Here is a 13,850-nt window from a genome sequence, read left to right on the forward strand (position 1 = left end):
TTATATAAGCCCCAGTGACTTCATAACTGAACTGGTACTTAAAAAAGTGGGTTTTGGAAATTGTCTGAAAAACTTCCAAGATTTGCTTCTAAACTTCTAACGTCCACAAAAAATATAATGGCATTCACAAAATGATCCAAACATAAAGTAGACATATGGGAAATGTAAAGCAATAACTATTATATGAGGTATCACTATCTGTTTTAAAAGCAGAGAAATCGAAATTTGGAAAGTTGCGGATTTCCCCCCCCACATATTTTTTGTAAATTTGGGATTTTTTTTTAAAAATAAAAAGAATTTACTACTATCACGAAGTACAATGTGTCTCCAGAAAACAATCTCAGAATGGCTTGGATAAGTAAGTGTTCCAAAGTTATTACCACCTAAAGTGACACATTTCAAATTTCCAAAAAACAGCCTGGTCCTTAAGGTGAGATATGGCAGGGTCCTGAAAGGGTTAAAAGGGTTCTCCTGAAAATGAAATAATAATAATAATAATAATAATGTTATTCTCTTGATCGGTACAATTACAGCGATAACTAATAGGTGCCTTATTTTACTACTTTTGTACAATATTAGCACATTTTAAAAGAACTGGAGGGACAGCAAAATGTAAGCTTTACTGATGCACTGTATGTGTGAGTGTAATGCAGGCATTTGATGTGACCTATATGCTATAATCTGGCCGCTGGTAAACGTCTGGGTCATGGTGTCCATAAGCGGCCTAATGAGGCACAGAAGTGGTGATTAGGCGACTAAGCGCTCATCTTTTCACTCATTTTGTGAGCAAATATGCACTGACTGATGAGAGGAGGGGGGGATAACATGCACAGAATTCACGTTACCACTTCCCCTAGGGTCATGTACAGTAGTTACACAGGAAAAGGAGGATCTATATCTCTCTTCTCTTCCTTCATCTGTTAGCAGGATCTGCTTTGGCCCTCCCCTTTCCTCTACCACGCTGGCTGAGGCCAGAGGTGGCTGACGTGGTAGGGCTGCTTTAACCTCCTATAAGTCAGGTTGTATAGTAGCTAAAGATATGACAATCTAAGCCTTAAAACAAGACTAGATGGTGCTAGGAGATCTCACACTTGACCCAGTTTCTGAATGCTCTATCTCTTGTTGTACGGTGGCTAGCACCACAATATTGTTCTATATAATATATATCAGCTTTAACCAACACCATCTCTAGCTACTATACAACCTGAGATAGAGCACATTAAAGCAGACTCCCTTCAGCTGGCTTAGTGAAGCTTCTGAAGGGAAATCATTACTGTCCCATTGATATTGAGGGACCCTCAGCAGCTGCTATGACTGTTACAATGATAGTTTTAACCCTGGAAGCACCATTGGGATGTGACGACCAGTGACAAACCAGCCTATTCGGAATATAGAAGGAGAGGTAGTCTTCATCCTAGTCAGAGTTCCAGGTGTGGAAGGAAGAGGAAGAAAGTGGCTAGGAAGAGCAGGGTTAGTGCTGCCAGGCCTAAGAGAAGCAATTGCCTGTACCAGTGGCCCCGACTATAGCAGACAGCCCCAGTCACACACAGAATGTGACGAGAGGGAGTCTCCCCCTCATATAAGATGAGCACTGTATATGTAGGAGAGGAAGTCTCCCTCCTGCTGTAGATGACCTGCAGATGAGAAAGCTGCAGAAGTGCCATTTTGATGAGAAAATTCCATATAGAAAGGAGAATACTAGTGAGAAACGCACTTATAGGCAGGAGAGGATCACAGTGTACACACACTTTGTAAATGGCAGTGCACTCTCCTATAGGCATTGTGCAGGAAGACATATCTATTTGGGCGTATATATTATATCCTTGGGTCTGCCGCCAAAGGTCTTTCCTGGTCCAAGTGGGAGGCACATACGTAAACTGTTGTAATTCCTACACCATTCACCTGATTTGGATGTAAATACCTTCAAATTAAAGCTGACAGTCTGCAGGTAAAGCACATCTTGTTTGTTTCATTTCAAATCCATTGTGGAGGTGTATAGAGCCAAATATGTACGGACCTGACTGTATATGTGTGTATGTACGTATTTATGTGTGTGTATACAGTTGCAAGAAAAAGTATGTGAACCCTTTGGAATGATATGGATTTCTGCACAAATTGGTCATAAAATGTGATCTGATCTTCATCTAAGTCACAACAATAGACAATCACAGTCTGCTTAAACTAATAACACACACAGAATTAAATGTTACCATGTTTTTATTGAACACACCATGTAAACATTCACAGTGCAGGTGGAAAAAGTATGTGAACCCTTGGATTTAATAACTGGTTGAACCTCCTTTGGCAGCAATAACTTGAACCAAACGTTTCCTGTAGTTGCAGATCAGACTGCACAACGGTCAGGAGTAATTCTTGACCATTCCTCTTTACAGAACTGTTTCAGTTCAGCAATATTCTTGGGATGTCTGGTGTAAATCTCTTTCTTGAGGTCCTGCCACAGCATCTCCATCGGGTTGAGGTCAGGACTCTGACTGGGCAACTCCAGAAGGCGTATTTTCTTCTGTTTAAGCCATTCTGTTGTTGATTTACTTCGATGCCCCAAACCATGATGCCCCCACCACCATACTTCACAGTTGTGATGAGGTTTTGATGTTGGTGTGCTGTGCCTTTTTCTCCACACATAGTGTTGTGTGTTTCTTCCAAACAACTCAACTTTGGTTTCATCTGCTGTGGAACATCCAGGTGCTCTTGTGCAAACTGTAAACGTGCAGCAATGTTTTTGTATGTGGTATCCTCCCATGAAATCCATTCTTGTTTAGTGTTTTAAGTATCGTAGATTCACTAACAGGGATGTTGGCATATGCCAGAGACTTTTGTAAGTCTTTAGCTGACACTCTAGGATTCTTCACCTCATTGAGCAGTCTGCGCTGTGCTCTTGCAGTCATCTTTACAGGACGGCCACTCCTAGGGAGAGTAGCAGCAGTGCTGAACTTTCTCCATTTACAGGGAGTGCAGAATTAGTAGGCAAGTTGTATTTTTGAGGATTAATTTTATTATTGAACAACAACCATGTTCTCAATGAACCCAAAAAACTCATTAATATCAAAGCTGAAGTAGTTTTTAGTTTGTTTTTAGTTTTAGCTATTTTAGGGGGATATCTGTGTGCAGGTGACTATTACTGTGCATAATTATTAGGCAACTTAACAAAAAACAAATATATACCCATTTAAATTATTTATTTTTACCAGTGAAACCTATATAACATCTCAACATTCACAAATATACATTTCTGACATTCAAAAACAAAACAAAAACAATATAGCCACCTTTCTTTGCAAGGACACTCAAAAGCCTGCCATCCATGGATTCTGTCAGTGTTTTGATCTGTTCACCATCAACATTGCGTGTAGCAGCAACCACAGCCTCCCAGACACTGTTCAGAGAGGTGTACTGTTTTCCCTCCTTGTAAATCTCACATTTGATGATGGACCACAGGTTCTCAATGGGGTTCAGATCAGGTGAACAAGGAGGCCATGTCATTAGATTTTCTTCTTTTATACCCTTTCTTGCCAGCCACGCTGTGGAGTACTTGGACGCGTGTGATGGAGCATTGTCCTGCATGAAAATCATGTTTTTCTTGAAGGATGCAGACTTCTTCCTGTACCACTGCTTGAAGAAGGTGTCTTCCAGAAACTGGCAGTAGGACTGGGAGTTGAGCTTGACTCCATCCTCAACCCGAAAAGGCCCCACAAGCTCATCTTTGATGATACCAGCCCAAACCAGTACTCCACCTCCACCTTGCTGGCGTCTGAGTCGGACTGGAGCTCTCTGCCCTTTACCAATCCAGCCACGGGCCCATCTATCTGGCCCATCAAGACTCACTCTCATTTCATCAGTCCATAAAACCTTAGAAAAATCAGTCTTGAGATATTTCTTGGCCCAGTCTTGACGTTTCAGCTTGTGTGTCTTGTTCAGTGGTGGTCGTCTTTCAGCCTTTCTTACCTTGGCCATGTCTCTGAGTATTGCACACCTTGTGCTTTTGGGCACTCCAGTGATGTTGCAGCTCTGAAATATGGCCAAACTGGTGGCAAGTGGCATCTTGGCAGCTGCACGCTTGACTTTTCTCAGTTCATGGGCAGTTATTTTGCGCCTTGGTTTTTCCACACGCTTCTTGCGACCCTGTTGACTATTTTGAATGAAACGCTTGATTGTTCGATGATCACGCTTCAGAAGCTTTGCCATTTTAAGAGTGCTGCATCCCTCTGCAAGATATCTCACTATTTTTGACTTTTCTGAGCCTGTCAAGTCCTTCTTTTGACCCATTTTGCCAAAGGAAAGGAAGTTGCCTAATAATTATGCACACCTGATATAGGGTGTTGATGTCATTAGACCACACCCCTTCTCATTACAGAGATGCACATCACCTAATATTCTTAATTGGTAGTAGGCTTTCGAGCCTATACAGCTTGGAGTAAGACAACATGCATAAAGAGGATGATGTGGTCAAAATACTCATTTGCCTAATAATTCTGTACAGGGTGTATAGACCATTTGTCTTACCGTGGACTGATGAACAGCAAGGCTTTTGGAGATACTTTTATAACCCTTTCCAGCTTTATGCAAGTCAACAATTCTTAATTGTAGGTCTTCTGAGAGCTCTTTTGTGTGAGGCATCATTCACATCAGGCAATGCTTCTTGTGAAAAGAAAACCCAGAACTGGTGTGTGTTTTTTATAGGGCAGGGCAGCTGTAACCAACACCTCCAATCTCATCTCATTGATTAGATTCCAGTTGGCTGACCCCTCACTCCAATTAGCTCCTGGAGATGTCATTAGTCTAGGGGTTCACATACTTTTTCCACCTGCACTGTGAATATTTACATGGTGAATTCAATAAAAACATGGTAACATTTAATTCTTTGTGTGTTATTAGTTTAAGCAGACTGTGATTGTCTATTGTTGTGACTTAGATGAAGAAGATCAGAATGTTAATAGAGGTATAATTTTCCAAAATTTCCTGATATATTTTCACTTGATATTATTAATTGCCAGAATAAAGGTAGAATCAAGACCCACCGTGGACTTCAATGCATTGAAGTCCACGGTGGGTCTTGATTCTACCTTTATTCTGGCAATTAATAATATCAAGTGAAAATATATCAGGAAATTTTGGAAAATTATACCTCTATTAACATTATCTATTAAAAGGTAAATTTTAATTGAATAGCTTACAATTTCTGTGACATATTGATGATAGCTCTTCAGCATATTATATGACACTCTGTGATTGTGTTAGATGAAGATCAGATCACATTTTATGACCAATTTGTGCAGAAATCCATATCATTCTAAAGGGTTCACATACTTTTTCTTGCAACTGTGTGTGTGTGTATATATATATATATATATATATATATATATATATATTTATATACATACATACACACACGTCTAAACAAAGGAATAAATGAGATATAAAAAAGTAAAAATAGATAGAAGTCCATTGAACTCTATGTCTGGAAGACTAGTAAAATTCTATTATTTGAATTGCCAAAAAGGTTCGTAGTTTCCCAGGACAGCCACTAGATGTCATAATGGTAAAAGAAATACACTAACATGAAAAGGGGGAAAAAAAAAAAAGAACACCTGGAAAACTTTATACGATTGAGCGGAGGTTGACAAAATACACAAAATACAAACTGCTAGTGGTGCCTGGTCAGTGATCATACAACCAAGTTGGTGTCCCCTTTATTTTGGGTTCTGCAGCAGGTTATTTTGAGACAGGGTCACATTAATACTGGGTAGCATTTGTTGCGATACACAATGCCCCTCTGGCATGGTAATGGTCATGAAGATGCTGGATATCCCCCTGTGGTATGTCATGCCAAGCTCTTTCAAGTTGGAGACGTAAGTCAGCCAAGGTGGTTGCTGGCTGCTGTCCATAGGACATCCATTGCCCCATCCAGTCCCAGACATTCTTCATCAGGTAGAGATCTTGTGATCGAGCTGGCCAAGGATGCTACTGGACGAGTATCCAAAAGCACAGAGAAAATGTTGTGTAGTGGGTGGGAAAGTTTCATCCTAGTGTTGGTTTTGTGCGTCTTTGCACTATGCATGATGGCAGTAGGCACTCTGGCTCTTCTGCAAACTCTGATGCAGCCATCATTAGTACCAAGGCAGAACCTACTTTCATCACTGAACACTACTGTTTGCCATTCATGCCTCCAGTGCAGGTGTTCATAAGAGGTCAATGGCAAACAAGTTACTGGCATGTGTGAATGCAGTCCTGTTTCTTATGTTCTGCAAGGCCTCCTGCAGAACCAATTTGTGATTGCATGGCTGTCCTTTGAGATACAGCAGCTCTTCTTATACAGCGATGTTGGCATGCCTTTGTCTGTATTGACCTTCCGGAGCCCTCTCTACGTGTGACTGCCCTCCTCTGACCACTCTCGACACTACCAATTCGCTACAGAAACTTCTCGTCCAACTCTTTCTGAGATTTGATGGAAGTACCATCTAGCATCTTAAAGTCTCACCATTCAGTCATTTTCAAAGTCTGTAAATTGACCAAATGATGGTCGCCTTCATCTAGCAGGCAAAGTGAACACTAACACCCATTCAACAGTGCTAGAAGAGAGAAGATGAAAAACAGTGCTGTTAGGCTAGTTTCACACTAGCGGCAAGGAACTCTGGCAGGCTGTTCCGGTGGGTGAACAGCCTGTCCGATCCGTGCTGCCGCTAGTGCACACGTGCCCCCGGACTACCGGTTCGGCCCCATTGACTATAATGGGGGCGGGCCGGAGTTCTGGCGGCAGCAGGGCAAACATGCAGAGAAGCAGCCGGAATAAAACTACATGTAGTATTGTTATAATACAGTGTCACTACTTTCAGTGCACGTATCAGTGCTGCTATGGACAATTATACTTTAAAGGGGTATTCCAGTACTGTATAGAGAATAACTGCTGAGACCACGGTGGGTGCCAAGTCCCCCATTTCAATATAGCATAGGTCGAGTATGTGTACCACTGTTCCATTCACTGTCTATGGGACTGACGGACTGAGCCAAGCGATGTACTCTTCTATCTCCATCGGTCCAGTAGCCAGTGAATGGAGTGGTAATGTGCATGCTCAACAACCACTCCATTCAAACTGGTGACCAGATGTCCCTGTTCTTGTGATCTGTGAGTTCCAGTGACCAGACCGCCACCAATCTAGCGGTTGTCCCCCGTGTGAATAATATACCCCTTGTTCACGGAATTATATTACTGCACTGAGACAGGGAAAGGCGAGGCCAACATATATTCTACATAACATGCAAGTTAACCAGGTCCCACTCGCTGTACAGGCTTGAGTGGTTTAGATAATTTATTTGATAAAATATTTGCAAAACCAGTTAAAATAAAATGTGCAATATTGCGATCACAACTGAGGTAAGGCTAATCTTTTGAGTCATCAAAGTTCTCATTGCTTTGGAGTCTTTTTTTAATCTGTTCTTCACCTTGTGAGTCCGTCACGTCTACGCTTTCATCCTGGACTGCTCTTTTTCTCTTCCGAACAAGGTTACTTTCTTCCTCCCCAAGCTTTCCTTCTGGAAGCCCTAATGTTCGGAGACACACAATGGCTGCAGCTTGTTCTGCTAACTTCTTTGACTTGTCCCTGAGAGAAGGAACACAAAGGAAATGTTTAGATGATCACTGGTTACCTAAAAAGGGGTTGTCCAAGTTATATTTATTGATGACCTATCCTCAGGATAGATATAGAAAAGATGAGCGAGCACTTGTACATTTGGTCTCAAATTGAAGTATGCAGAAAATTTATTTAACAATACCTATACATATACCCATAAAATATCTAAAACAATAAAACAATCAAGATAGCATATAGTACATAAAAGGTTTGCTGTTCAGATAATTATATTAGCGCAACCTATATTTAGTAATCTATTTTTAGTATGCGTAAGCAATACGAAGGGGCACACTCAGAAGGGAAACACACTGGTAGTAAAGAATACTGGACTTTATTAGTCTAAAAACATACCCCTAAACAATATATATATATAAAAACATACATATAAGCACACATATACAGATGCATACCAATATTGTAAGACTGTAATGAGGAGGAAATCGCTGTGGGCGTATTACTGTCCCATAAAAATATATGGCAGCGTGCCGGCAATATCCCGATATGTCCTATTGGTATAGATGCTGTTGGTATGCCCGAAACCACACTGCACAATGATTATGCTGCACTAGATTCCGTAACGTGCAGGAGACACAACTGGTGCCGAATATCAACTGAATCCAAAATGTTCACTTCACAGTGCAATTAATTGTATAGCTTATACTTGCTTCGTATGTCCTATAATGCTCATGAATGAGCCCGGTCTTACCCCTCTTTACTGCTGTCCGCAGCGTTGTATCCAGGCGGCCGTGCACTCACAGCGTCCCACGTGATGTGCTGGCCGTACCAGGCGTCCCACGTGACCTGGTTGTCCAGGGGACCGGGTAGACACTTTGATGACGTCACTGTTTGGCGACTGCTCTTCCAGCTCTTGGATTCAAGCAGATTTTCTTGCTTAATTTCTTATATCCTTTGGTTCCAGGCTTCCTTTTTCTTTGTTTGTAATAATCCCACGCTCACTCTGTAATGCCAGACGCGTTTCAGGGTCTAACGCCCCTTCCTCAGTGGCCACTGAGGAAGGGGCGTTAGACCCTGAAACGCGTCTGGCATTACAGAGTGAGCGTGGGATTATTACAAAGAAAAAGGAAGCCTGGAACCAAAGGATATAAGAAATTAAGCAAGAAAATCTGCTTGAATCCAAGAGCTGGAAGAGCAGTCGCCAAACAAAGGGTTGGGTGTCCCCCTTTATTTGAGCTTGTAGCACCATACCAGAGCTAATTACGAGTGAGCCACCTCAGCTTATTGTAATTACTATCCTCAGGATAGGTCATCAATATCAGATCGGCGGGGGTCCCACCGATCAGCTGTTTGAAGAAAAGGTGTGCGCCGTGCCAGCGCTGCCTCCTCTTCATTGTTTACCTGCTCACCGTCGCATCCGCAGCGGTTAGCAGGTGTATTTACATCCAAGCCTTCCCATTCATTTCAATAGGATGGATCGCTCCTATAGAAGTGTATAGGATCTACCCCAATGTTGCGCCACTATGCCCCCTAGTACCTGATATGCTAATTAATAGCATTGGTACAGGGAGGAGAAAACATCAGCTTTTCACAGTGGGCATCTCCTTCTCCCTGGCTGTGACGTGGTCCAATTGCTGCGCACCAAGTCACAGCCAGGAAGAAGATGAGCTGTGCTCATGAGATTTGGTTAATCTTGCGAGAACAGGCTATGTAAGCGAACATAGCATAGAAGGACACGGCCACTGAGAAAAGCTGATGTCTCCTCCTCCCTGTACCAATGCTATTAATTAGCATATCGGGGGGCATAGCGGCGCAACTGAGAATTGGATCATGAAATAAAATAACGAGATGGCTTCTCCTGAACCACAGTATGAGGTATTGCTTTTATAAAGAAAAAAACTGGCAAAAAGTCTTCTTTAAAATAATGAAACACCTAATCCAAACTCACCAGAGAGTGGAACAATATTTCTTTTCATTCACACTGACCACAGAGCGGAAAAATTTATTAAGTGATCGCTGAACCTAGAGAGAGAATATATAATTTACTAAATATTTTACATAAATATTACAGGAATAAATGTACAAACGTCAAAGACCTGCAAGGAAAGAGGTAATTTTTCATAGAAAATAAAGCAAATTAAAGGGTTTGTGCCACAAAAATTTCTACATTATTCAAACCAGCACCTGAATACTTTTGTAAATTTATGTAAGTAAAAATTTTGTATAACCCCTGAGATATTGAATAAAATGCATCTGTATAGCACCACCTGCTGTTTGTTCTTGTCCTTATTTCTTGCCCACATGCTCAGTTTAAATGTTTAAGGCTCCATTCACACGTCCGCAATTCTGTTCTGCATTTTGCGGAACGTAATTGCGAACCCATTCATTTCTATGGGGCCGCACTATGTGCTGCCGGATCCGGAATTGCGGACCCTCACTTCCGGGTCCGCAATTCCGTTCCCAAAAAAAACTGGATTTTTGTACTCACCATAAAATCCTTTTCTCGTGAGATGCATTGGGGGACACAGCACCATGGGTATATGCCCAGCTGCCACTAGAAGTAAAAAGTGTTGGCTCCTCCTATCTGGGCTATACCCACTGCAGATGCAGGAGCAAACCAGTAGGTAGAAAAGCAGTAGGAGCACAAGACAAAACTATAAGCCAACAAGTCCTAAACCAGAGAGGACCAACAGAAAAAACTAGCCACAGAGGGTGGGATCTGTGTCCCCCAATGCATCCCAGGTGTGGGGGACACAGCACCATGGGACGTCCTAAAGCAGTCCACAAGGAAGGGCAGAAAAACAGCCATGCAACGCAACTAACTCACGGCTGCTTGCAGAACCCTGCGACCCAAACTGGCATGAGCAGAAGCCAAGGAGTGGATGTGATAAAATTTGGAAAACGTATGGACAGAGGCCCAGGTGGCGGCCTTGCAGACCTGGGAAGCTGAGGCCTGATGTCTAACCGCCCAAGAAGCCCCGACCACCCTAGTGGAATGAGCGGTCAACCGAGAGGGAGGAAGACGACCCTTCGCAACATAGGCCTCATTAACTGCCGACCTAATCCAACGGGATATGGTGGCCTTGGAAGCTTGTAGGCCCTTGTGAGGACCCTCAGGGACCACAAAGTGGGAGTCCGACCGGCGGAAGGACCCAGTCAACCGAAGATAGAGGCGAAGAGCCCTAACAACATCCAAACTGTGAAAAGAACGCTCCCTAGGATGAGAGGGGTTAGGACAGAAGGACAATCTCCTCCATGTGGAATGAGGACACCACCTTAGGGAGAAAGGAAGGGACCGGACGCGGAACCACCTTATCCTGATGAAACACCAAGAAAGGGGATCTGTAAGAGAGCGCAGCAAGTTCAGAAACTCTGCGAATAGACGTAATCGCTACAATAAAGGCGACCTTAAACGAGAAAGGAAAGAGAAATATCCTGTAAAGGCTCAAAGGGAGAGGCCTGAAGAGCATCCAGAACAATGTTCAAGTCCCACGGTTCCACAGGAGGACGAAAAGGCGGAACGCGGTGAGCGACCCCCTGCAGAAAGGTTCTCACTTGGCGGTGAGAAGCCAGGGGTTTCTCGAAGAGAACAGATAGGGCCGAAATCTGACCCTTGAGAGAGGCCAGCCGAAGGCCCTTGTCAAAGCCCGCCTGGAGGAAAGACAAGACTCTGGGAACAGAAAGGTAGAGAGGGTGAAACTGAGCAGCCTCACACCAGGAAAAATAAGTCTTCCAGGTACGATGATAAATTCTGGAAGACTGGGGCTTGCATGCGTGGAGCATAGTCTGGATAACAGACTCAGAGACCGCGGAACCTCAGTACCGCGGCCTCAACAGCCACGCCATTAAACGCAGATGTAAACTCGGGTGGAGTAGCGGACCTTGGGAAAGGAGGTCGGGACGTAGAGGGAGACGGCACGGTGCGTCTGTGAGTAGGAATAGAAGATCTGCGTACCATGCTCGGCAAGGCCAGTCCGGGGCCACCAGAATCGCCGGAATCTGGGCCGACTTCAGGCGCTTGAGAACCCTGGGAAGGAGCGGAATGGGAGGAAAGAGGTACAAGAGACTGAACTGGGACCAAGGAAGGACCAGAGCATCTGAGGCCAGCGCCTGAAGGTCCTGGGACCTCGCAAAGTAACGCGGTACCTTGTGGTTGAGACGGGAGGCGAAAAGGTCTATGTCCAGTGTGCCCCAACGCTGACAGAGTCGAAGAAACACCTCTGGGTGAAGGGACCACTCGCCCGCGTCGGGGCTTTGGCGACTGAGTGAGTCTGCTGCCCAATTGTCGACCCCGGGAATGTGGACTGCGGAGAGGACCGGAAAAAAGGACTCCGCCCACCGAAGTATGCATGAAGCCTCTTCCATGACCCTTGCACTTCTGGTGTGCCCCTGATGATTCAGATACACCACTGCAGTGGAGTTGTCCATCTGGATTCGGACCGGAAGACCGGAGAGAAGGTGTGTCCAATGAGAGATCCAGAAAAATCGCCCTGAGCTCCAGAATATTGATGTGCAGGGAGGATTCCGCTGCTGACCACAGGCCCTGAGCAGAGAGGGACCCGAAGACGGCTCCCCACCCCGTTAGGCTGGCGTCCTTGGAGATCACCCGCCAACGAGGGGGAAGAAAGGACTTGCCCAGAGATAGGGTGCGAGGTAGAAGCCACCAGCACAACTCCTTGCGGACGAGATGGGGAAGACTAACCAGGCGGTAGAGGCCCAGCTGGACAGGATCGCCAGCTGAAGAGGCCTGGAGTGGAATTGCGCAAAAGGAATTGCCTCGAAAGAGGCAACCATCCGGCCCAAAACCTGCATGCACGTCCGAAGAGGTAGAGGGGACGGTTTGCGAAGGCGAACCACTACATCTCGGAGAGCCACCACTTTGTCATGGGGAAGGAACACTCGACAGAGGCGGTTGTCTAAGGTCATGCCCAGGAAATCCATTCTCTGGCGGGGAACCAGGGAGGACTTGGGATAGTTGACCAACCACCCGAACTGAGACAGGACAGACAGGGTGATACGGAGGCTGGCCAGGTTGTCCTCCAGGAACAGAGCCTTCACCAACAGGTCGTCCAGGTAGGGAATCACTGCCACCCCCCGAGTGCAGAGGAGAGCGATAAGAGGGGCCAGTACCTTCGTGAAGACTCTCGGGGCGGACGCTAAGCCGAAGTGCAGAGCCACAAACTGGAAATGCAGAGAATTCACCGCGAAGCGAAGGAACCGCTGATGGGCCACGGCAATGGGAATATGAAGGTATGCGTCCTGTATGTCAATGGACGACAAAAATTCGCCCTCTTCCAGGGAGGCAATCACCGACCTGAGAGACTCCATGCGTAAGTGCAGTGTCCGAACAAGGCGGTTGAGCGCCTTCAGATCCAGGATAGGGCGGAGGGAGCCGACCTCCTTGGGGAGCGTAAAAAGATTTGAATAAAATCCCTGGAAGCGCTCCGAGGGATTGTAGGGAATGAATGGCCTGGAAAAAATCTGCCGCCTTTACGGGAGACTTGGGGGGACGCGACATGAAAAACCGACCCGAAGGAAGAGTGGAAAACTCTATCCTGTAACCGGAGGAGACTATCTCCAGGACTCCTGAAAGTCGATCTAGCCGCCCCAAACATGTGGTAAAACGCAGTCATGCAGAAGAGGTTTTTGCAGACTGGGGCTTTGAAGGCTTGGGGCGAGAATGCCAGGCCCCCCCCTTGTCCGAGTGGGAGAAAGAGTCCTGAAAGGAGCGAAAATTTTTCGACCTTGAAGCCGCCAAGGGAGGGCGACGGCGACGAGGGCGGTTCTGGGGAGGAGGGAGCTTTTTCCTCCCGTGGCCTATGAAATAAGCTCCACCAGGCGTTTCCCAAACAGCTTTTCATCCTGAAAAGGGAGAGAGAGATCAGCGCCTTTTTGGAAGCCGCATCTGCCACCCACGAACGGAGCCACACCGTACGGCGGATGGCCACAGAGTTAGCAGCCACCCTGCTAGACCAGCGAGCCGATTCCAGGGAGACATCACATAGGTACCGGGAAGCCTGGAGAAGCTGAGAGGCAAGAATGGAAACCTCACCTGGAGCAGAATCCATCAGCGAACGGATGAGCTGCTTGGCCCAGACCACGCAGGCTTTGGCGACCCAGGAGGCGGCAAAAGCAGGCTGAACAGTGGAGCCTGCCGCTACAAAAATGGCCTTATCCAAGGAATCAATCTTCTTGTCAGCGGGATCCAACAAGGTAGCCGCATCAGCCAAGGGAAGGGTGGTGGCCTTG

At 45.4% G+C, this 13,850-nt stretch overlaps 1 protein-coding gene across 2 annotated transcripts in view; it reads right to left on the reverse strand.

The window, feature by feature from the left end:
* Positions 1-6,121: 6,121 nt before the first annotated feature.
* DUS2 (dihydrouridine synthase 2) overlaps positions 6,122-13,850 on the reverse strand; it is a 75,404-nt gene continuing 67,675 nt past the window's right edge. The window contains exons 15-17 of one of the 2 annotated variants that reach the window (XM_040408988.1): positions 9,550-9,623; positions 7,459-7,616; positions 6,122-6,587 (exon numbers count right to left, since the gene is read on the reverse strand). In XM_040408988.1, coding sequence (XP_040264922.1) covers positions 6,568-6,587; positions 7,459-7,616; positions 9,550-9,623 — 252 coding nt within the window. In that variant the 3' untranslated portion in view covers positions 6,122-6,567. Of the gene's footprint in view, positions 6,588-6,918; positions 7,617-9,549; positions 9,624-13,850 lie in introns of those variants that run through there. The other variant, XM_040408987.1, reaches the window with a different exon arrangement.

Source organism: Bufo bufo, chromosome 10 (assembly GCF_905171765.1).
Source record: "Bufo bufo chromosome 10, aBufBuf1.1, whole genome shotgun sequence".
Taxonomy (NCBI): domain Eukaryota; kingdom Metazoa; phylum Chordata; class Amphibia; order Anura; family Bufonidae; genus Bufo; species Bufo bufo.